The following is a 25,250-nucleotide window of genomic DNA, read 5'->3' as shown; positions in this document are numbered from 1 at the left end:
TGCAAAACTGGACTGAAAGTTAGCAACCTTTGTATATCTGATCGATTCATCCTTTGGATTGTATCTCATGAAAGTTGATCCAAACACCAGCAATATTTCACCTTTGTTTGACATACAAAGCGTTGGAGAAACACCAGAAGAAAATAAATTCCCAAGATCACTAGGACATTTGATGGTGTACAGTTTAGTCCAAGACTCTTTAACCCCATACTGCTTCATAACCCACACATCTGTGTGAGTTCTCGGATAATTACAAAAAACAGAAAGATCACTTCCCAACGCTCCCAGCAGCAAAAAATGGTATCCTTCATCATAGCATGACTGCTTCACCTTTCTCCATTTCTCATCAGCCAAATCGATAGAAATAATGTTCCGCTCCTTATGCAAATCACGAAGATCATTATTAGCCCAATATATTCTTCCATTTACAAACTTTCCTGTCTTAGCAAATTGAATCCCGCCCGAAAAATCCTCATCGACAGTTCTCCAGTAATCACTCTTTAGACTATATATTTTGACCTCAACATGACGCGAACGGCCATCTCTGTAACAAAACATACCTATTACCTTATAATCATCATGACACTCATCATATCCAAAACCATATTTGAAACAAGCAGGTCTACCAATAGGTGTAGGATCAGGCAATTTCTTGAACTTTCTAATAGAAGGATTCCATATAAATAAGTCAGTGAATGCAATGGCGAGACAAATCAATCCATTGATGGAACCAACAACCCAAACATTTTGTAGGGGTTATTCATGGGATAATCCAAGTCAAATGACTCAATCACAGAGTCATTATAAAGTAAAGAGCTAAGAGAACAAGTCTCAAGATTGTATTGAAATTCATGAACAGGAGTCAATACAAACTTGTGTTGTGCCAACACAAGTCTCTGGTGTGTGTAATCTTTGTTATTAGCAGATATACTAAGATGGTTCTTGACAAACTCAGGGCTAAAGATCAAAGCAAGCCAAGACTTCGAAACAGACCTGAATTTCAAGAGGGATTTCACTGGTAGCCTTAAGAGGATTTCAGTGATGAGTTCTCGTGGCAGAATAGGGTTTTTCAAGATTGAATCATGCATTGAAGTTGATGGAAACTGAGAATTATTAGAGGGTTTGCTTCGTTTTGGGTGTTGATGTTCCTCATATTCCATTTGGATAGCACAAATTGAGCTCTTGGAGTTTTACGAGACTACTAGAGATTCTTAGATTTTTCCACAAATGATTACAAGTGCTCCCACGTTGCAAATTAAAGGGCAAAAAATCATGTTATGTGCAAATTTCCATATAACCAATAAATCGAACTGAAAAAATATTATTGATTTATTGATATTAGATAATCAGTTTAATGGTTCGAAACTGATATTATATTTTATGATGTTGGTTTCTTGGTTAGGTAATGGTTTTTTGAATATTATATTTTATGATGTTGGTTTATTGGTCCGGTAACGAGTTTTTGAATTTCCTTAACGGTTAAATCAGTAACCTAATAAGGTTTATTAAATTTATCATTTCACCCAATAAGTTATTAATTTTTATCACCTCCTTAACTCAACGCTAGATTCATAGATATTATGTTGGTTTCGAATAGATTATCTAGTAATGTGTTAATGTTCTTCTTTTGGTCCAGTTATGCACTATTATCCACAAATGGTATATATTGTTTTCTTCCCTATATTGTCAATTACTTCAAACTTGGAGGAGTCACTATATCATTGTAAAATAACAGGTTCCCTTATATATTTCATCGTCGTTACAAACTGACTCATCCATGCCATCGTCGTTACCAAAATGGCTCATTCATGTCATTTTTCATTAATTCCGATTTTACAATATCAGATATGACACGTGGCCTCCAATTAAAGGTCAACGTTGTTTAATTAAACTAGCCCAATTTTTAATCCTAAATTAATTAAAAAATCCAACGCATACATGGAAAAATGGCATGGATGAGCCATTCTGTAACTGCGATGGCATAAATGAGTCAAACTATTGACGAGTGGCATAAATGAGCCATTTCCGATAGTTTGGTGGCATATTTGAGCCTTTTCCGTATATTCTATTGTAGGCGTGGGAAAAAAAATTACTACCAGTTCATATCAATTAAATCGAAGATGAACCGTTAAGGTCCACTAACTGATTAACTGATATCTTAATGATTCGATTATCAGCTTAGCACGTTTATAAAATGATAATCCATAACAATCAAAATCGAACCAACCAACAAATAATTATCACTCAATTTTCTACTTATCTCTTCTGGATTAGTTCTTTTAGATAGAACTTTATTGTTAATTTTATCTCAGCTACTGTATTTTGGTGCTTACACACTTTGTATAATATTTCCCATACTTTTGGGGTGTTTATGAAATTCTACATATTTCCCTATAATTTGATAGTTTTTGATCTCATAACTCATTTTACCAGAAATCTGATATTGTTTTACGAGAATGTGGTTAGTTTGGCTAGAATCTTTCCTTGGAACATATGTAAATCTTTAATAAGTCCATTGTTGAGGACCCTTGGGTGGCAGGGCTGATCTATCTTATAACGAGCGAGTTCAATTGAATTAGTAGTTTCGACTCGAATATTGTATATGTATCTTTAAAACACACGAGACAGATACAAACAATTATTTTGAACACAGAAGATCAAATGAACTATGGCTTCAAAATATCTAAATCCATAAAGTCGAAATCATGAATGTGAATGGAAGAGAATACAAGTAAATTCAACTGATGAACCGAAATTCAGTTTCCACCAAATTTGATGGAGTATGTTGTCCCCCGCATAAAGAAAAAAAGATTTGTTCTAATTATTTCAATGAGCGGGTTCACACAGGTACTCAATAGAATTTGCCCAAGGTGTGTATAAGCTGCTACCGTAAAAACATGACACTTATACAGCTCTTAAACTGGGAGTATAAAGGAATTTTGTCAGCTTAGAGAAAACATGTCAAACCAAGTACCAGAAGTTACAAACAGTTGTACTACTGAATATATGATTACCACAGTAGTTCAAATCAATCTCAAGATACTACAACAAAAGAAATTCAAACATCGCAGAAGCTTGTTCAACCTTTTGTCACGAATCACTATCATCTCCAGATGCCACAATAGATACTCAAGGCACAGAGAAGCTTGTTCAACCTTTATCACAACGATTGACAAAGTGGGATATGCAAATAGCGATCGTAGGTAAATCTTTCTCTATGCATATTGAAATGATAGTACATCCAGTGAACATTGAGAACAGGGAAGCATCGCTTTGATTCGTGCAATCAGCAGGGATGGATCAATTGTTCTTAACATCAGTTTTCACTTCCTGTAATCTCACAATTACGTAACAGTTAATAAAGCACCTCAGTGATACGTCACATGACAGGTAGAAACAGTTATGAAAGCGACAAGGTAAACCACCAAAACAAGATACTATTTTAGACCTCAACTCTTATTACATGATTCCTGCTTCTTTTTAAGTTTTAATTTAAAGAGGATAATTAATGAAGGCCCTAGATCAAACAATAATTCTGCCATGACTTTCATGTCTTTATTATTACTCTTTCTAGAGGAACGACTCGTCCATTTGACAAAATGCTAAAAACAGCTACAATCTCCAGTCTCATTTACTTTGAGTGTTGAAGACATCAAACACAACATAATTGTCCTCACAAAAAGATGTTGTTTCATGGAAACATGCAAAAAGGAAAGGGGCAAATAAGATATCTAAGGAGATGTAGTGTAAATATGTCTTTAAAATATGCAGTGTCTTTTTCTAAATTTGACAAAAAAGAGGAAAATGTATAAAGTGCAACTCAAGTCATTAGCTATACTATTGTCATTCACCTGAGTTTCTGCAACCTTCATTCTTGTTGTGTACTTGGTTCGTTTTGTAAATAGGGACAAACTAGGCTTTCAATGTAGATGCATGCCGCAATACTGGTACTAACGTTAGCGACCTCTGTATTTCTGATCGATTCATCCTCAGGATTGTGTATCATGAAGGTTGATCCGGACATGAGCAATATTTCACCTTTTTTTGACATGCAAAGCGTTGGAGAAAGAAAAGGAGAAAACAAATTATTCCCAAAAACAGTAGGATATTTGATGGTAAGCATCTTTGTCCAAGATTCTTTAACCCCATACTCTTTCATAACCCACACATCTGTGTGACTTCTCATATAACTACAACAGACAGAAAGATCACTTCTCAACACTGACAGCAGCAAAAGAGTATCTCCTTCTCCATAGCGGGGTTGCTCTAGCTTCCCCCATTTCTCATCAGTCAAATCAATAGAAATGATGTTCCAACCCCTATGCAAACAACAACCATTATTACTAGCCCAATGAAGCTTCCCATTTACAAATGTACCCACGTCACTGGAACACATTTCACCCGGATAATTCCCAATAACAGTTCTCCAGTAATCACTCTTTAGACTATATATTTTGACCTTAACAGGATGCAAACTTACATATCTGCAAATATAAAACATAACTACTACTACCTTATAATCATCACATGACTCATCATATCCAAAACCATATTTGACACTAGCATGACAATCAAAATGGCAACCACTTGTACGTATAGAAGGATCATGCAATTTCTTGAACTTTCTAATAGATGGATTCCATAGAAACAAGTCAGTGGACCTATTGGCAAGACAAGTCAATCCATTGATAGACCCCACAACCCAAACAGATTGGTGGGTGTTTTTGGTGGGATAATCCAAGTCAAATAACTCAGTCACAAAGTCATTAAACAAAGAGCTAAGAGAACAGTCCTTAAGTTTGTAACTGGATTCAGCTGAACTCAACACAAGTCTGTGGTGAGTGTAATCTTTGTTATTAGCAGATATACTGAGATGGTCTTGACAAATTCAGGGCTAGAGATCATTGCAAGCCAAGATTTTGAAGCAGACATGAATTTCAAGAGAATTTCAGTGATGAGTTCTGCTGGCAGAATAGGAATTTTCAAGATTGAATCTTTCATTATTACTGATGGAAACTCGGTTAGTGGTGTTTGCTCAGCTTTGGGTGTTGATAGGAGTCTTCATCTCCCTCAGATTCCACCATTAGGTTGCAGTAATTTGAGCTCTTGAAGTTTGGACTTTTGCTATGGAGTTTACCAGTCAAAAGGTAGAATCATGTTTTTAGGCCTTGTGCCCTGATTTATCGTTCAATTTATCTCGTTTAAATTGGGGTAGTTTTCAAAAATATCATTATATTTTGTTAATTTATCTCAGATACTAATGTACTTTTTGTGCTCACATACAACTTTTTCTGTATTTTAGTAACCCATCCAAGTTTATTATACTGGATAGGTTTCGTTTGTTAACTTGACGACCCAACGAGTTGAATCTGAAATGATCTATCAAATTATTGGGTTAAAACGGATCAAAATAGTATAGTGAATCAATACGCAATCCAAATCCAAACATATAATACAAATTTAGTGATAAGAAATTATGTAAATTATGAAAAAAAAGTAAGCTAGTAATTTTATTTAAAAAATAGCTTTCATAGTTTTTTCTAAAAAAGCAAAATAAATAGGCGGAAGGCTGGGTCATATGAGCGAGGCAAGTTTATAATCTCCTTTATTTGGCCAATTTTTACTGAAAGTGAACTTTGGCAAGTTTGGTCATGACCACCTACTAATTTGACTTATTTTGACTCGTTCAAATTTGACTAACCGTCCATCTAACACCTTTAGGTATTGGGTAACTTTATCTATCAAAGCTAAATAACAAGAAATCACCTAGTTTTTTTTTTTAATCTTTTTTGAAAGTTAAATCTTAGCCTAAGGTACTTTATTCAATTACATACATAAATTGGGTTATAATACTACTAGACTCAATCTCTTGGAATTTTTAACATGCCAATAAATAAGTAGTATTAATCCAAAGAGATATGCCTCTCTCCCATTAATTATTACTGGGTAAAGAAAATTTACTAAAAACTTGCTGAAACTCAAATAACATTAGGTTTTCTATTCATGTTCTTGGATATAGAAGTACATATAAGTGGAGTGAAGGGTCATACAAAAGAAAGGAATTAAAGAAGAAGAAAGAAAAACACATAATTTGCTTGAGTCAATTATTAAACTGTGACCCTTAATTCTCTAATTTAACAAGATAAAAGGCTGTCCATTAATCCAATTGTCAGTATCAATGAAGGACAGATCTGTCAATGATTCCACTATTTTTTTGCTTAGCTTCTTTTCCCATTTAACTCTCTTTGATGTGTCTGCTCCTGATCCATCACAGTCTTCTTCTGAGAAAGTCAATTGGTCCCTAAAAAAACAAAAAATAATAGCTTGTTTAATAAAAAATATCCGAAAATTTAATTTAAAATTGTCTTTTATTTCTTCTGCAAATATGGTGCCTAAGAAGCACAGATAAGTGTAGCATTCTCTAACTGAATATTTACGTGCATCGACCATCTAAATTAAAGACACGAAAAACTTGGTAAAGATAGACTAACATTTGTTTTTCATACGGTCTATGATCCCAAATATAGCCATTTTGGCAAACAGTATTTGTTTCAGAATATTCAATGTTTTAGTAAATATGTCAATACTTTATTGAGCGTTGATTATGACCAAGACTAATAATATATTTTCTAAAGGGTGTACAAAACTTTAAAAGACATGTATTATGAATAAGGAGATTTAAATTTTAAAGGAAGCAAAACAACATGTGATTTTTTGTCTATTCAAGTCTTAGTGGACGAAGCCACCCGAAACCTATGCTGAAGGAGGCTAGCAGGTAAATTGAGCAAGCATAGCTGACCCGACAATAGTTATCAAAAGTATTAATTAGTGGAGAAAGTGATACAAGAAGAGGTGCTTTGGGGGTTGGAAGGTTGGCCGTTTGGGGGGGGGGGGGGGGGGGGGGGGAGGATGTGGAGAACTTACTCATGGCCTTCGAAATTCCAAGCATCCCAACCTTGAGGAACAATGATGTCGGAAAGGGAAGTCTTATAAAATAAGACCCTAGCATTACTCCTCCATGCCCTTCCTAAGAATGCCTTGCCTGTCCCAATCACTTTGCAATTCTTGAACACAAATCCATTTGCATCATTTGGATCTGATCTCCCTTGTGCTGTTATGTATCCTCCATAATCTGGTGCTACTGATCCAGCATTCACCAATATTGTACATTCCTATTAAAAGAACATATAGTAAGATACATGTTATTTAAATAAACCAGTGACGAATGTATGTGAAAATCTTATGTAGCAAAGGTAACTTATCTATCAACTACTCTACTATCATTCAACAAAAACATTATGGGTACTCGGCGTGGTAACCAGGGAAAAGGTTTAAGAATTTACTCGATATGAGGTATTACATTGTTCGAGGGACCTAACTAATTTAAATCTAATTAACTAGCTAAAGACTTGTCTTAGATATTTTGAGACTAGGCTCATATGTATCAGTCATTGATTTGTTGGATTGGCATCATGCACAATCTCAAACGTGAAAATCATGAGTGTTTTTGTCTTTTACTTGCTAAAAGCTTCAAATATGCTTTGCCTCGTAAAAATCAAGAGTAAACTAATACATTTTTCAGCGATTTCGGATTCGAGTCATGAGTATAAAATTACCCTTATTAAGGAGCGTTTTACCCCTTAATATGAGACTTCTCGGCGCCAGTACGAATTTAGTCGAGACCCAATACGAATACCGAACACCGAGCGGGAAACAAAAAAAACCAAGATAATTTCAACCTCACATTAATATCAAGGCAACTGAATTTTTCTCATACAAAGACAAGATTTAATGTGAAACTCTATATGACCCTCTTACTGAAAAGCCAGAGGTATCCAAGGCCTATGTATGGATTTTAGTTCATTAATTGTCCAATTAAAGGTAAAGACTAATTAACCTGAAAACGTTGTTTTTGCGACCATTGTTGTTTGTATGTATAAATTATTTGACTATAAAATTGTCCTCAACTCCATTAATGAAGTGGACAGAAATATTAACAAGCGAGTGTTCATACATATCTAAAGAAAAATTTACATTAATTAGGGATTAGCTAAAGCGTTAATATTTTTTTGTCAAAACAAACTTGCTTCGAGTTAGCTTTATCATGAGTGCACTTGTTTTACTCCCTCCGATCCCAAATATTAGTCGTTTTAAAAATTAAAATATGTCTCAAAATATTTAACGTTTTAAAAAATTAATTAAGAAGTCGTTTACCCTTTCTATTTGATTTTATGTCACTCTTTTTTTTTTTTAATTTGTTCCAAAAAATAACAATTTTTGGTAAATGATTTTGCAGTCACATTGTCAAGTCATATTTAAGAGTTAAAGACCATAAAATTATTTCTTTGTTTAGTCAAACACATAGATTAAGTGAATCCAAGATATTGGACCATGAAATTATTTCTTTGCTTAGCCAAACACAGAGCTTAAGTGACTCCAAGATATTGATTTTCTATATGTACATTTATTTCTTAATCATGATTAAGTGAGATGTATGCTCAGTTTAAGTTTTAGCTGTTATGACTAAATTGCTTAATTTGTTTTTACCAATAAATAATCATTTAAAACTATTAAATGTCAAAAGATGTCCAAAAATCTTAAAAGACAGATAACCAAAGATAGTAGCAATGAACAAAAAAAAGTAAAAATACCTCATAAATGGATTGACCGGTGCCAAAAATAAAATCCATGGCTCCTTCAATGGTACAAAGCTTAAAATAATGTTTGCCACTATCATCCAACAAAGTATCTTGCAAACCAGAGAAAGCACATCCATAAAATGCAGTTTTGTCCCCAGAAACAATTGTTGCTAATGCTGGTTTCATTGGATTTCCATTTTTCTTAAATGGGTAATTGTAAGAATTCTACCAAAAAAAAAATATGACAAACATTAAATTATATAACTAGGAAAAAAAAATCTCAAAGGGTCTTAGGATTTAAGGTTTCTTACTGTAAAATTTATATTTTCCACTACGATATTGTCAGCAAAAGAGGAAAAAGTTGCACTTGTTATAAGTGAGTCATGAGCATCCCACATCACAATAGTTGTTCTTACATCTGCACCTTTTAAATAAATAAAAGGTTTATCACCTGGAATTTGCACCTGTTCTCTTCATAAGTGAATGCAAAAAAATTAATTAGTCTTTAATACCAATTTAGTAAGAAAAAAATATTTAAACAAGAATTTTGACCAAAAAAATATGTGTATAATGTACAACAGTAATAACAACGCTCAAACTATATATGTGTGTGTAGAAATCTTGGAAATATCTAAATTAGACTCGATGAGTTCACACTATTAGCGACACGTGTTTTTTTAGGAAGTTCCGTTGAAAATCCAGGATTTCTCACATCTTTCTATAAAAACATTTTCCGCCATGCACATTCATGTGGATCCCTTGAACAAAAACGTTCCATAGAATTCATTGTGTCTAGCTCAATTATGTAAGTGTAAGAGAACTAGCGCATACACAAAAAAAAAAAAAAAAAAAAAAATACATAATCCAGTGACTCTAAATCTTAGATTCGCCCCTAAATACATAAATAAACAGGAAGAGAAGAGTGTGGAGAAAATACTTGTACAAGCCAGGTCTGATGAAGATGCAAATCCAATGAGAATTATTGGAAGGAATTGAATTAATGGCAGCTTGAATTTTCTTAAATTGAGCATGACCAGATTGACCTACATAGATTGTTCGAATTGATCGAACATATCCAAATAAATTTGTTCCAATTGATAGCCATTGCAATTCTCTTCCATTTGCTAGTCCATAAAACAAAAACAAAAGTGCTATACTTTTAAAGAAATGTAGCACCATTTTCTGAAACTTATATTTGTAAGAAGAACGAGAAAGAACCTTGAATATATATAGTTTGATGAATTGAAGTTCAGGACAAAATTTATGAAATGAAAAGTCAAAATAGAAAAGTGGGGTAAAAGAAAGTCAAAATGAAGTGAAGTTCATGAGAACAGATTTTTGGGTATTTTTTAGATAAACGGAAAGTCAGGAGTTTCTAGTTAATTACTAGCTAGTAGTGGGATAATAATGATAATTACTAACTTAATTAACTCTCACTGCTCTCTCCCAACTAATTATTTTTGGTAGATTTATCAGTAGTGTCTCTCTCTCATAATAATTAAATTTTACTTGTGTAACTAGTCGTATGTAAAAAAAGTCACAAAATATGTTCACCTTCAATTTATGGTCTCACAGCAATTGTCGTCCTATATGGTACAATATGTATAGATGCGACATTTTTTGTGTTGAAAGTTGTTTTGAATTTTGATATCATTGCATTTTTCTCTCCCTTAATCTTTTTAGTATAGTCATGTTTTTCATGAATTGTTTATTTGAATATTACAAACCAAAATAAAAAAAAAAACGTGTTTGTTTAAGTATTTTTCAAGAAGTTTTTGTAAAAGAACTATTCAAAAAACTATTTTTGAAGAAATATTATAAGGGTAGTTTTCAAATAAAGTTCTTCTTCCACTCACAAGTCACAAGACACTTACAAATCTTCAAGAAGTCGTAATTAAGAAAATTTCATTTTCTTTTTGTACAAACTCTATTTCCAAAAGGGGAAAAAAAACTTTTATCCAAAAATTTCATCGGTTTCATTTTTGAAGGATATACATGATGTATGTAGAATCCAAGTACTTAAAACTAAACATTAAAACAAAAACAACAACAACAATAATAATAATAATAATAATAATAATAATAATAATAATAATAATAATAATAATAATGCTCAAACTATATATGTGAGTGTAGAAAATGGAATGCATATCTAAATTAGACTCGATGGATTCACACTATTCGAAACACCTGTTTTGTCCACAGAGGTTCCCGTATTCCGTTGAAAATCTGGGATTTTTGACGGCTTTTTATTTCCATCAAGCACATCTCATACGGATACCTCACAAAAAATGTTTGACAGAATTCGCTGTACCTAACTCAATTTATGTATGTGCAAGAGAACTAGCACTTATACAAAGAGAACCTAATTTAGTGACTCTAAATCTTAGATTCGCCACTGCATTCAGATTGTTTAACGCATCCATAAATAAATATGAAGAGGAGTGTGGAGACTTACTTGTACAAGCCAGAGTTGATGAAGATGCAAATCCAATCAGAATTATTGGAAGGAATTGAATCAATGGCAGATTGAATATTCTCAAATTGGGCTAAACCAGATTGACTAACATATATTGTAGGAATAAATCCAAATAAATTTGTTCCAATTGATGGCCATCGCAATACTCTTCCATTTGCTAATCCATAGAAGAAAAACAAAAGTGCTGTACTTTTAAAGAAATGTAGTGCCATTTTTTTTTTTCTTATAGTTATTTGTGTGAAGAACAAGCAAGAACCTCGAATATATATATATATATATATATATATGGTTTTGATGAATTGAAGTTCAAGAAAGAAAAGTTACGAACTTTTAGACAATGGAAAGTCAAAACTGAAAGTGGGGTAAAAGAAAAGCCACCTTGAAATGAAGTGTTCATGAGAAATGGTTTTTATGTTTAGATTTTAGACAAGTGAAAAGTCAAGAGTTGCTAGTTAATTACAGCTAGTAGTGGGCTAGTAATAATAATTACTGGCTTAATTAACTCTCACTGATCTCTCCCAACTAATTATTTTTGGTACATCGTAAAATATTTATTAGTAGTCATTCTCTCTCTTTCATAATATTAAGTTCTATTTGTGGTAACTAATTGTATATAGAACAAGTAAAAATATGTTCACCTTGAATTTGTGGCACACAAAGCAATTCTCATCCTCTATATTGTACAATATGTATAGATGCGCGATCATTCCCCTTCAATATAAGTTTTCTTTCATGAAATATTTCTTTGAAATCTTACAAAAACAAAAACTAAACGTGTTTGTTGAAGTATTTTTCAAAAAGTTTTTGCAAAAGAACTTTTCAAGAAACTATTTTTTGAAGATATAATTTAAGGTAGTTTTCAAAAAAAATTATTTACTCACAAAGCACTTACTATTCCAAACGTTACGATAGATAATCAAAATTCATTTTGTTTTTGTACAAAATCTATTCCCAACAAGAATTCTGGAAAACGTTTTTTCCAAAAATTGTTTATACAAGTTCATAGGTTTCATCACAATTTTGTTGTATCTTTCCATCTACTTCTTTTTTCATAAATGAATTATACGGTCAAAATTGGAGAAATCTTACTAGATAGCTTTGAAAAAGCCAATGCAGGTTATTGTTGGTTGATTTCCCTATTGGATTAATGTTAATAAATGCATTTAATGATTTTAAGCAAAAAAGAAGGCGTGGTTAGTGCATTGATGATTAACGATTAACCACTATTCTCGGATGGTGAACTTTGCAGAAAGTTGTAGCATTTGCTTCAATGTGGCCATTAATTGGTACCATCTGCACACACACAAAAGAAAGTATAAAAGCTCCCTTTGAGGCTTTGACAATTACTATATGATGAACTAAACTTTAGCTTATCTAAGTTTTTGTCAAGATAGTTTTCAGAATCTATTTTTAATTAAATATTCATAAAACAATTACAGCATTATCATATCCTACGGGCAATTTGGGTCACATGATGCAAATTAGACTTAATTATCAGAAAACTAAAATAAGATTAAAGAAATTGCACCCACCTGCCATTTTTGGGTTATTCGCACAAATTCCACTATTTTGGTGTAGCCTTTAATATTTGCTCTTCGTCACTTTTGGCACGGTGTAAACTAAATTTCGGCCGGTATAATTAGCATTTAGCTTCAGCACATGTGTCATAGCATCTCACAAGTCATGCTAACAAAGCCAAAAAAAAAGGCATTAGTTTAAATTTCGTTCGGCATAGTTAGAGTTTATCTCAAACATATGTATCATTACATCCCCACAAGTTATGCCAGAGAAACCAAAACTTTCAACACTGAACATAATCTGAAAAATACTAATACAACTTATGCTGCATAACTTAACTTTTACAAAATTTGTGCTGAGCAAGGAAAAGTTCAGTTTCCGAAGATAAAAATGTTATAAAACTTATGTCGAAGCAAAGCATATCCTGATACTTTCATTAAACAAGCAACAAAGATAAAAATTAAAGACCACATATATAAGGAACAAAAATTTAAGGCCGATCCGTATGAAGAACAATCAGTGAAAAAAATTGGTCATTCTTTTACCATGTCTTGGTAAAATAGTCGCAATCATGAAGAGAAATTTGAAATTTGAAATTTGATAACAATGCCCCGGGTTAGTTGATGTAATAAAGGGGGAACTTAGATTTTAAAATTTTATATACCGTGCTACTTGCTAGAAACTCAAATTTCATCCTGAGATGGTAGAAAATAGGTTGACTGTTGCTTTGAGTAGTTACGTGTTCTCCAACTATAGCTCTTCTTTATACTATTCTCTACAGATTTCTTGCTATGTTAAAAAAATCCTTTTATTACCTAAAAGATATGTTGTTTCAATGTTCACATTCCTTTCAGAAAAACTTTCCACTTGCTATGCCAATGAAATACACGGAAAACCAGAGAAGTCTTGCTCACAAGGCAAATATTGTTAAACTGAAAACACCAGTCCTAACAAGGAACAAACTAATGACAAAACATTAATCTCCAGCAAAATTGTACTTCAAACAAACTATATTTCGACTTCAGTACTTGATCGGAGCAATAACGGCGAGCTGAGGACCAAGCTTCTCCTCAGCAGCTTTCTCGGCCTTAACCCTAAGTTTCGCTAATTGCTTTCTCCTCTCATACGCTACTTGAGCTCTCTCCTTTCTCTTGTTCTCGAGCTCCTGCAGTAATCATCAACAAAGATGTCAACACCGATGTGAATATTGTGACATTATATTGTTACCATCGATGCAAATTACAAGCATGAAAGCTCATCCTTAAAAACTGCAGAAGTAGTAGCCAAGGCTTATATTAAAACGAATAAGGGCCATGATAGCTTCTACGCAGAACAGAGGATTACACTTCATATTGGTATATAAAGAACATAAAAATAAAGTCAAGAACATTATTTAAGGGGTAGCTAATCCCTATTCTCGGATAAACTACAACAGACCAAACGCAGGACTAAATAATCCCGCATTTTACCTTAGAATTATTATCCCTTATTACACCAACCAAACAACCCCTAAAAGAAATAGCTAACTGCTATATGTTGCTCCATTGATTCTAAATGCAAAGTAAGAACAAGTAGAGAGAATCGAAGTAGGGTAAAATGAAAAAGACCAGATGCAAGAAAGTTACCTTGATAGTATCATAATGGTTCCATCCGACTTCTGATGAAAGCTTGCCCAAGAGACAGTATTTATGTCCAGCCTGGAGCCTCAATACCCTAGCCAAAAAAGAAGGTAAAAAACTTCAGTATTAAAAGAAATAATAATAATAATACCAGAACAAATGATTTATGGGTGCTGCCGTGCAACTCACTTGAGCGCATCAGGAATGACCATCCTCTTGATCTTGTCATATGGGGGTGGAACTCCCTCAAAAACCTTCAAACGGGCAAGCGCAGCAGCTCCACGCTTAGTTTTGTGGGGAATCATCCTAACATAAAATGAATAGACATTATCATTCACAATTGTACAAGTAGAAGGAGCTTGCAATACTTGCCTAATCATCAAACCGTTCATGACTCAGTAGTTCTAAAGGTACTAATTCTAACGGAAAAAATCATCAACTGAAAGGAAAAACAAAGATATTTAGATTGAGACAGCAGGCTGTTGTCTAAAACACATCAATTAATCAACTATGATCCAGTCAAGAGGCGGAGCTACAAGCTTTGTCTATGGTTCGGCAGAACAAGTAGTTTTGGCCTAGACCTTGTATTCGTGTTTAAAAATCCACTTCTTATGTATAACTAATCTAATTAAACCCAATAGGTTTTCTTCTCTAGAATCAAGAACACAAACGTCCAAAATTAATCAGCGTCATCTATAATCATACTTTTAGATAGAGAAAGTGGGTGGTTGTCTAAACCACATCAATTAATCAACTATGTGCCAATCCAAATTAGTCAACGTCATCAAAATCTATACCTACTCTCTTTTCAAGCTATGTTAGTCGGACTCTTCAAAAGTGTTGCCGCACCCGTGTCGGATCCTCCAAAAATACACCCAACACGCACCCGCCGACATTTTAAGAGATCCGAGTAACATAGTTTTCAAGTCAATATCATTCAAATACTAGGTAAGTTATCTTCCAACGCAAAATGGTTCTTCAAAACTAGAGTTTATCTTAACTCACACTTCTAGTGCAAAATACAAGTCTCTAACCAAACTACATAAACCTTTTGAGAAAGGCCATATCCATAAACATAAAATTAAACAATGTTGCATCACTTGGACAGGCATGGTAATGTAATGCTTGACAGAAGGTACATACGACACAAACGAAAATCAATGGACATTGACGCAGACATTTAATACATACAGAACTGAACAAACTATCTCCAACAACATAAACTAGTATGTATTTGTCCAAGGAGTATCTACACTTCTAAATCTAGCTCACATGTTCTTAATCATCCTTAAGACACCATATAATCAAATACTAATACATTTACAAAAAGTAAAATATATCTAAACAATATTAACATTTCAATAGTTCTCCTACATTTACAAAAATTATATACACATCACCATAAAAATGACTATCTATATACATCAAGGTAATAGAGGGATTACCCACGAATGGTACGCCAGAGGATTTTAGAAGGAGCACGAAAATGGATGGGACCATGTGAAGGTTTAGTGTTCATTCTCTTACGTAGGAACCTAAGATACTTCATTTTCTGCCTCACAAGTCCACCGGATAAGCATATTTCTTCACATCTAACTACCACTACTCTTTGCCCATTGAGGAGCTCTTTGGCTAAGATGGAAGATAGTCTTCCAAGCATGTGGTGGCGAGCATCCACCACTATCCTCTTTGCTGAGATCCCTGAACCTGACACCATTTTTTCTCTCTCACACTCTATTGCAGAGAGCTGCTGCTAGGGTTTTTCTGTGTTTCGTTTTATTTATATGTTGGTGATGATGATGAAGGGAATGTAAATGGGCTGTGGGATATGTGTATGTGCTTTTAGGTCTCTTTCTTTTTTGGTCCAGTAAAGGTCTTATTTGGCCCATTTGCACGATTGACCTTCTTTGGAAGTGGTCTTTAATTTTTGTCTTTCAAATTGCGCGTCTTTGATTTTTGTCCTTCGTTTAAAATATCTCGAGGTTCTGGGTTCGAAACTCGGCTTAGTCATAAAAATAAAATAAAAAATTCGCAAGGCAAGGCTTCGCGAAAAGTCTGCCGCATAAGGCAGACTTTAATCATGCCTTAAGGCAAATTATGTCGCATAAGGAAAACTTTTTGAAAAGCCTTGCTTTGCATTTTTATTTTTTTTAACTGAGCGGGGTTCGAACCCAGAACCTCGGAGTATTTCGGCCACCTTTTTAAGAGAAGAGCAAAAATTAAAGCCCAGCAATTTCAGGGGTAAAATTTAAAGACCAGTGCCTTTGAAGGGAATCCGCGCAAAAAATTGGTCTTATTTAGATTTGGGTCAATTGCACTTTTGTCCCTCTTTTGTCTAGTCTTTAATTTTTGTCCTTAAAGACAAACAACTTTTTGTGCGGGGCATAAATTTATAGTTTCGCTTCATAATATCTTACAAGTTAGCCGAGGGTTTATCGGAAGTAGCCTCTCTATCTCTCGAGATAAGGGTAAAGTCTGCGTATACTCTGCCCTTCCTAAACTCCACTTTGTGGAACTACACTGGCTATATTCTTGTTGTAACATCTCACAAGTATGTCGAATACCTTAAAGAACTTATTCCCCACTAGACATAAATTTGATTTTGAAAGGTAAAAATTAAAGACCAGCCCGTTTAAAGGATAAAAATTAAAAGACTAACCCATTTGAAGGACAATCGTGCAATTTCTTCAGTTAGATTAGGACAATTAAAAGTTGCACAAATACAATTTTAAAGAAATTGCATGATTCTCCGTTCAGGTGGGTTGGCCTTTAATTTTTATGTCTTAGCAATCGAATTTATGTCTAATTGGGCATAAATTTTTTAAGGGTGTCAGGTATAAAATTATGAATTATTTGATGCGAAAATAAAAACTTATGCCACGCGAAAAGCTTTTTTGTCTTAACGGACAAAAAATAAAGACTAACAAAAAATTGAGGCGTAAGTGCTAACACCATTTTGTTTTTCTTTCTTCTCTCACACTCTATTGAAGAGAGCTGCTGCTAGGGTTTTTTGGTGTTTCCTTTTATTTATATTAGTTGTGTGAGGCCCGTGCTAAGCTCGGGCCAAACTCAAGATATAAAAATAGATATTTTAATTAAAGAAATATAATTTGTGTTAGTACAAGTGTACAACAACAACAATCATATACCTATTGTAGTCACACAAGTGGGTAATGACGTTAGTAATAATTAAATTTCATATAAATATATTTTCAATATGAAAGCAAAACTTTAATTGCACTCCTTTAATACTTTAACTTCCATTTTGATGAAATTATTTACTTCAAATCAAATGTGGAGCCAGAATTTGACATTTATAAGTTATGTATTCTAATTTTCTAAAGTTATTTAGCTCTAAATAAATAATGTATACATAGTTAATGAACTTTTAAGACAAATACATAATTTAACTTGTACAACGAATGGAGCTGCTTCTCCCTTAATTAGGGATCAGGGGTTCGAACATGGCTATGGAAAAAATCTTTAGAGGGAGCGCTTCCTCCGAATGGGCGCTATACAATGCAAATTATCTGGATTAATTGGGCTCAAATGCAGATATCGAGCACCAAATAGAAAACCAAAGAACATGGAAAATGAGGTAGGAGGTTCAATAGTTTTTGAAAAGTAGACCTTAAAAACAAAAACAAAAAAAAAATTAACTTAAATAAATAAGATTAGGACCTAAAATTAATTAATTAAAAAGTTTTAAAAAAATTTGAAAATTCTTACTTAAGTTTTCCCTTATACATAGCAGTAATGTTGATGTTGATGATGATGAAAGGAATGTAAATGGGCTGTGGATTTGTGTATGTGTTTTAGGTTTCTATCTTTTTGGCCCAGTAAATGTCTTATTTTTGGTTTTGGGTCATTGCACAAACGTCCCTATTTTTGGGTAGTCTTTAGTTGGGCAAAAAACATATATGTACATGATAAGAGGGTATATTTATAGAACATGACGATATTTTTCAGTTAACAAAATATATCAATAGACTTGTTACAAAATTTATACGAATTAGGTAAATTAAAAAGAAGCAAATAAAACACATTAAATAAGGTAAGGAAATTGTTTTACTTATTTTATCCACGTTTCTCTCTCCATTCAAAATTTAGAGATATAGTTCCCTATTTTTCTCCAACTTTTGCTTCCTTATTTCATCCACTTTTCTCTCACCATTCAAAATTAAGAGATATTGTTACCTAATTTTCTCCAACTTTTACTCAAAAAGTCCATTATAATCGGTAATTTTTATGTAAAAAGTTCATACACCAAAAAACATATATGTATAATTTTCGTATGCAATATGAATAACTGTATAGATTCTTATATTTTTTATATATGAAATATGTATAAAAATTGTATGTATATTTTGATTATCATAAAGTACATATAAATTCTATAAAATCTAATCAAAGTATGTATAAATTTTGAGAAAAATATGTATAATAAACTTATGATTGATATTTTTCTCAAATTATTAAATTCATCTTATAATTACAAATATGTATAATAAACTTGTATAAAGTACACATAAATTCTATAAAATCTAATCAAAGTATGTATAAATTTTGAGAAAAATATGTATAATAAACTTGTAATTATAAGATGAATAAAAAAAAAGGATGATTTACTAAATAATTATCTCAAAAAAGAGCAACTCGTGACAATTTCTGTTTAGATTATCAAACCAAACCATCGGTACGATAAACCTAAATGACATCAAAAAATGTATTTACACCTCTTCTTCAAATTAATCGACTTCATGTGGTCCTGACAATGGGACTTAGAATTAACAGCAAAATTTAATTCTAAATAACACTACAACAAATCTCACTATTTGTGACGAATTGTTTTGTCACTTAAAAGTTATATTTCGTCACAAAAAAATCTTTCGTGACAAAAAGAAAATCGTCAACCTTTCGTCCTTAAAAGTGGGTCGCTAAAAGTATACAAAGACGACTTAGTGTTTCGTCGCTGAATAAGTTATATTAACTACAAAATAAAATTTCGTCCCCAAATGCGTAGTATTTATGACAAACCTATTTGTCATGAATAGCGTAAAAGTTTTGTAGCTAAAAACACTGTAACGTCGCTAAAAAGGTGGTTATTACCGACAAATCTAATTTGTCACTAACTATAATTTTAATTAGTGACGATACATATTGTCTTTAAAACTATGCATAATTTGTAGTTAAAAGAATGTGATTACGTCACTAAAAGGTATATGTTTTGTGTACGAAAGGAAATTTTCGTCTCTAAATAATTAAATTAGTGACAGATTTGTTTGTCCAGGAAAGGTAACAATTCCGTAGTTGATTTTTCTTATTTGGACAAAACTAATTCGTCACTATACGTTATCTTAATTAGTGACAATTTCAATTGTCATCAAATATTAAGTCAATTTGTAGTTAATTATAATTAGGTTATTAATATGAAGGTCATTTTGGAATAAATTACCTTTTTCACTGAATTTAATCAATTTGAGACGAATGAGAATGTACAATACACTTTACTTTTTGCAAATAGATACTTTTGTGACCAAAAGGGATTGTCTTAAAATATATAAATCTTCAAGGATAAAATTATTTTATATACTGCGGAGTATTTAAATATGTAAATAAACACATCACAAAAATTCATACAAAACCAACTACTAATAACATCTATAATTATTCTGAGACATCTCGGTCCAAACATTGAGTAAATAAAGTGAAATCCAATTGTAAAAAGTCTAATTGAAATACATGAATAATGGTAAATTGAAAAAGACACAACGTGTTGCTTCCTCATGTGCTACTGCAGCCTCCGTAATATAAAAACTTATGAAGCACTTTTGCACCTTCATGTTCCTTTCTTTTTTTTGGTAGATATACCTTCATGTACCTGTGTGAAAAGAAAATTATACTAATACCTTTATATATACTTATCATGATTTTAGCAAAATATATCTTCAAACTATAATGATAAAACTAATTTTAATTAGTGAAGCAAATAATAAAAACGAGTAAAATAACATCTCTACGAAATCGGTAACAATTCAATTATCAAGATCTACGCTGTATTATTAAAAATTTACCTCCTTATTAAAAGAACAATTGGCAAATCCTGTGCAATAATTGCTCCTTGTACGTGAACAAATACTCAACTCCTACAAAGAGAATATTAAAGTGACAAGAGAGAGGATTTTTTTTTAAAGGAGAGCGGAGTTGATTTACCTGGAAATTGACCATCAGTTGGAGAAATAGAAATGAATTGATAGAAAAAGAAGAAATCAAAGAGCAGAAAATTAATTTACCGTGTGTTGCACTTGGGTGGCGTTTGTTCTGAAAATAAAATAAAAAAGGAATTTTAACAACTTTTTCTTCAACAAAACCTTGTTAGAAAAAATGTTTTTGAATTTTATGTAGTTCAAGATTTGTAACAGTGACCTTTGTTCTATGGTCAACCTCAATAAGAACATAAAACCCGCACTTCCTAGGACACGATGAAGATGGTTAACACGTTGGGAATTCTTCTTTCTTGGGAGGTTATGTATTTGCATTAGAGTTGAATACTTCATGTTTATCTTAGTGGGTAGTTATTAGTGGTTTACAGGGAGGGAATGGGTGACACTAGGAATTTTACATGAAAATATTGGAGGGAAGGTAAAATAATTGAAAGTTAACTTTTGTTATTTTATCTTCCCTCCAATATTTTAATGTAAAATTCTCATACTCGTGACTTCTTCACTTAAACGACTTCTCATTAAATATTAAAATTATATTCCTATCTTTGATTTTGTATTATGAATGATTTCAACACTTTTTACTGCACAAATTTTATTTGGACAAGATGTGAAACACTTTGAAAACAATTTTGTATATGATCGATATTATGTATGCATATGAGCAGGCTTAATTTTAGGATAAATGTACATATTAACTGTAAGCACCCACAAATTTTTATATTTAAAATAGACTAGTTACGAGTTTAATAATGCAATTAAAATTCCAGGTGTGTGTGACCCATATATTTACAAAAATGATTGGAATATGGTAGCATGAATATGGGGTAAGTTTAAGGCATCGGGTATTGGTAGTGTCCCTCCAAATCTGGAGCGCAGCATTAATACTGAAGAGTCCCAAATAAATGAAATAAGAAATGATTAGGATAAATTGTTCACGGTGTAATTATTATCAATACAGTGATAGAATCATGGTAAATTATTTAAAAAATAATAATGCAAAATTATGTGATAGTGCTACGACAAATAAATTATCTTAAAACTTTTCATCTAATGAATAATATTATCTATTGTTATGGATTAGTGATAGATTTAGTATCCCAATTTTAATAAAACTGGTAATTAGATATGTGCAGTGCGTCTATCATTACAAAAATTGTATGGAATAATTGTTTGAGTTATGAAGTAGAAATTAAAACATATAAAAATATATGACGTAAAACATTTTTCAAAATATTTTATTGAACATAAATTAATTATGCATATATGTGTTGATATCCAATTTTGACTCTCCACATTTAAGTTAACTTATTAATTAAGTAGGCGTTTGGCTATAGAAACTAAATATTTCTCGAAACTTTTGAAGTTGGAGTTGCATTTGGTTGTTAAAATGTAATGAAAGTGAAAAAATTGAATATAAGGTTTTAGGTGTTGTCCAAATACACATTCAAGTTGTATTTGAAATTTTTATGGTCAAACGGTGATGTTCAAATAAAGTGGAAAAACAATTCGGAAAAAGTGAATAATTCTCATGGCCAAACAGGCACTAAGCTTCATGAATTTTAAACATAGTAGAAATATCTATTTATTATTATTTATAAAATTCAAATATATTTTTCATATTATTTTGGTGCTATTTTTCCATTTCATTTGATAAAATACGTTAATATATATTATATATATATTTTATATAATTTAAGTATTAATTTTGTTTATGTAAATTAATTACATATTATTTCCTAAAGTACAAAATGTATTTGATGTTTTGAAAATTATAAATCATTTCAAAATAAAGAATTATCTAGTTATACACACATTTAAAATTACTAACTTATAACTATTTACGACTTATTACTGTATATTTAATCTATTTACGGTATTTATTTTTATCTTTTTTCAATTGAAGAAGTTTGATTAATTTACATAATTTAGTCTACATTTTACTTAAAATTGGTCAATTTTCAAAGTTATATTTGAATTTGGTTTAATTGTGCAAGAAATTGATTTAATTTCAAACAAATTGACTATTCTGCCACCTAATGACTATGGTTGAAATAATTTTGACTACAAGTTAAATAGATTTTGATTACAATTGCAAGGTTCAAATAAATTAAATCGAAATGATTGACATAAATTATTCCTCACAGTTATTCTTATTGATACAATGAAAGAATCATGGCCAAATAATTTGAAAAATAATAATAATGCAAAATTATGTGAGAGAGCTTCGAAAAAAAAAAAACTATCGTAAAAAATTTTCATATATTAATTGTATACTATAATGGATTAACGATGGATTTACTATCTCAATTTTAAAATGACTGGTCATTAGAGATGTGCAGTGCGCCAATCATTACAAAAATTGTATGAATATATATATTAGCTCTCCACATTTTAAGTTAATTCATCAAGCTCCATAAATTTTAAGCATAGTAAAAATATCTATTTATTATTATTATAAAAGTCAAAAAAAATATTGTCACATTATTTTAGTGCTATTTTCCCATTACATTTGGAAAAATACCTTAATATATTATGTATATATTTTAAGTATTAATTTTGTTATGTAAATTAATTAAATATTATTTCCTAAAGTACAAAATGTATTTGATGTTGTGAAAATTACAAATCATTTCAAAATAAGGAATTGTATAATTGCACCCATATTTATAATTACTAACTTATAACTATTTATAGCTTATTACTGTATATTTAATCTATTTATGGTATTTATTTTTATCTTTGTTTAGTCCAAGAAATTTGATTAATTAATTTGATACATAATTCAATCTCAATTTTACTCAATTTGGTCAATTTCTAAAATTATATTTGAATTTGCTGTGCATGAAATTGATTTAACTTACAATAAATTGACTATTCTGGCAACTAACGGCTATGATTGGAATAATTTTGGCTACGAGTTAAACAAAATTTGCTACAATTGCAAGGTTCAAATAAATGTAACCAAAATGATTGAGATAAATTGTATCTCGCAGTAATTCTTACCAATATACGTAATCATTGCCAAATTATTTGAAAAAATAATAATAATGCAAAATAATGTGGTAGAGCTAACACAAATAAAAATTATCGTAAAACTTTTCATATAATATATATTTTATCTATTGTAATGGAATGGATTAGCGATAGATTTACTATCACGCTTTTAATATAACTGGGCATTAGAGTTGTGGAGTGCGCTGATCATTACAAAAATTGTACTGTATATATATATATATATATAATTAAAAAGTTCAAAATATACGAAAAGAATCATTAGACTGATTTTTTCAGATATGAATTAGAAATTAGAACATATAAAACATCTATATAACGTAATAAAAGTTCAAAATATTTGTATTGAACGTAGATTAATTATCCATATATGTGTTGACATCCAATTTTGACGCTCCACATCTTAAGTTAATTTATTAAGTTTCCTGAATTTCAAACGGAGTAGAAATATCTATTTATTATTAGTATTATAAAAGTCCAAAATATTTTTTTCATATTGTTTTGTACTATTTTACCATTTCGTTGAGAAAAATACCCAAATATATATTATGTATATACTTTATATAATTTAACTATTAATTTTATTTATGTAAATTAGTTATATGTTATTTCCTAAAGTACAAAATGTATTTGATGCTTTAGAAATTACAAATCAGTTCAAAAAAGAATTGTCTAATTACATACATATTTAAAATTACTATTCCCTCTATCACCATTTATGTGATACATTGTTCTTTTTAGTCTATCCCAAAAGAATGATACATTTATATATTTAGAAATAATTTAACTTAAATTTTCTCTTTCACCCTTAATGAAATGATTTACAGGCACACAATTATCTATGACTTGTTTTAGACCACAAGTTTCAAAATATTTTTTTTCTTAAACTCCGTGTCTAGTCAAATTATATCACATAAATTAGGACGGAGGGATTAACTTATAACTATTTACGGCTTATTACTATATATTTAATCTATTTATTGTATTTATTTTTATCTTTGTTTGTCCAAAAAGTTTAATTATTAATTTGATAAATACTTCAATCTCAATTTTACTCCAATTTGGTCACTTTTCAAAATTATGTTTGAATTCGGTTTAATTGTGCAAGAAATTGATTTTAATTTAAAACAAATTGACTATTCTGGCAACTAATTGCTATGATTGAAATAATTTTGGGTTGCGAGTTAAATAGAATTTGGCTACAATTGCAAGGTTCAAAATTCGGCCTAATTATCCAACATTTGGCAATCTAGACCCTATTCAATGGACCAATCCGCTTGTGTGTTGCATGTTTATTGCAGATAAAACTCTATTTTTTATTTTATCAAATCAATGATATGTCTATCATTGATGATCTTTTAGTTTATAACTACGAATATTTTTCGTAGCCAATAATTGCACTATTTAACTACAAAAGTTAAGTTGTAACTGTTTGAAAATTGTATTTTCAGTGACAAAATTTAGTTGTGACTAAATTATAGGTTAAATAGTGACAATAATGTAATCGTCACTAACTGTTTCAACTATTAGTTACAAACTGAAGGTCACAATTAAATACAAAATTTTGTGGCTAAAGTTTACAATGATTAACTACAAATACTATTTCGTCGCTATTGTATCACTATATTTTTTGTGACGAAAGTTTTTGGTGTTCAAAATTTAACTAATTTTAGGACAAAAAATGATTTGTCACAAATTGGGTACATCATTAATGACAAAATAACGTGTCACTAATAACTTTAAATTCGTGGCCAAAAGT

The 25,250-nt window shown here is 31.2% G+C and overlaps 3 protein-coding genes and 1 pseudogene across 4 annotated transcripts; all 4 read right to left on the bottom strand.

Annotated features, from left to right (window-relative positions):
* The window catches only part of LOC132611560 (F-box/kelch-repeat protein At3g23880-like), a 2,312-nt pseudogene extending 1,096 nt beyond the window's left edge, over positions 1-1,216 (bottom strand).
* A 2,536-nt stretch (positions 1,217-3,752) lies between these two features.
* On the bottom strand, positions 3,753-5,001 carry LOC132611559 (F-box/kelch-repeat protein At3g23880-like). Its single transcript, XM_060325977.1, has 2 exons — positions 4,931-5,001; positions 3,753-4,868 (listed from the first exon to the last, which is right to left on the bottom strand). The coding sequence occupies exons 1-2, from the start codon at positions 4,999-5,001 to the stop codon at positions 3,869-3,871; spliced, it is 1,071 nt and encodes a 356-aa protein (XP_060181960.1). The 3' UTR covers positions 3,753-3,868.
* A 977-nt stretch (positions 5,002-5,978) lies between these two features.
* Positions 5,979-12,823, bottom strand: LOC132611020 (probable pectinesterase 29). 2 transcript variants are annotated; one of them, XM_060325435.1, is made up of 6 exons: positions 12,651-12,823; positions 11,098-12,411; positions 8,951-9,110; positions 8,652-8,864; positions 6,925-7,172; positions 5,979-6,301 (listed from the first exon to the last, which is right to left on the bottom strand). In XM_060325435.1, exons 2-6 carry the CDS (start codon positions 11,328-11,330, stop codon positions 6,130-6,132), a joined length of 1,026 nt encoding a protein of 341 aa, XP_060181418.1. In that variant the 5' UTR covers positions 11,331-12,411; positions 12,651-12,823; the 3' UTR covers positions 5,979-6,129. The 2 variants fall into 2 exon arrangements, with proteins under 2 accessions (XP_060181418.1, XP_060181417.1); XM_060325434.1 differs by lacking the exon at positions 12,651-12,823 and having other exon boundaries at positions 9,577-11,240.
* Positions 12,824-13,484: 661 nt separating this feature from the next.
* Positions 13,485-16,023, bottom strand: LOC132610529 (large ribosomal subunit protein uL13z). The gene is made up of 4 exons (XM_060324849.1): positions 15,701-16,023; positions 14,445-14,561; positions 14,262-14,349; positions 13,485-13,801 (listed from the first exon to the last, which is right to left on the bottom strand). Exons 1-4 carry the CDS (start codon positions 15,970-15,972, stop codon positions 13,658-13,660), a joined length of 621 nt encoding a protein of 206 aa, XP_060180832.1. The 5' UTR covers positions 15,973-16,023; the 3' UTR covers positions 13,485-13,657.
* Positions 16,024-25,250: the final 9,227 nt, after the last annotated feature.

Source organism: Lycium barbarum, chromosome 9 (assembly GCF_019175385.1).
Source record: "Lycium barbarum isolate Lr01 chromosome 9, ASM1917538v2, whole genome shotgun sequence".
NCBI lineage: Eukaryota > Viridiplantae > Streptophyta > Magnoliopsida > Solanales > Solanaceae > Lycium > Lycium barbarum.
The sequence above is the reverse complement of the archived record's forward strand: the minus strand, read 5'-3'. Positions and strand labels throughout refer to the sequence as shown.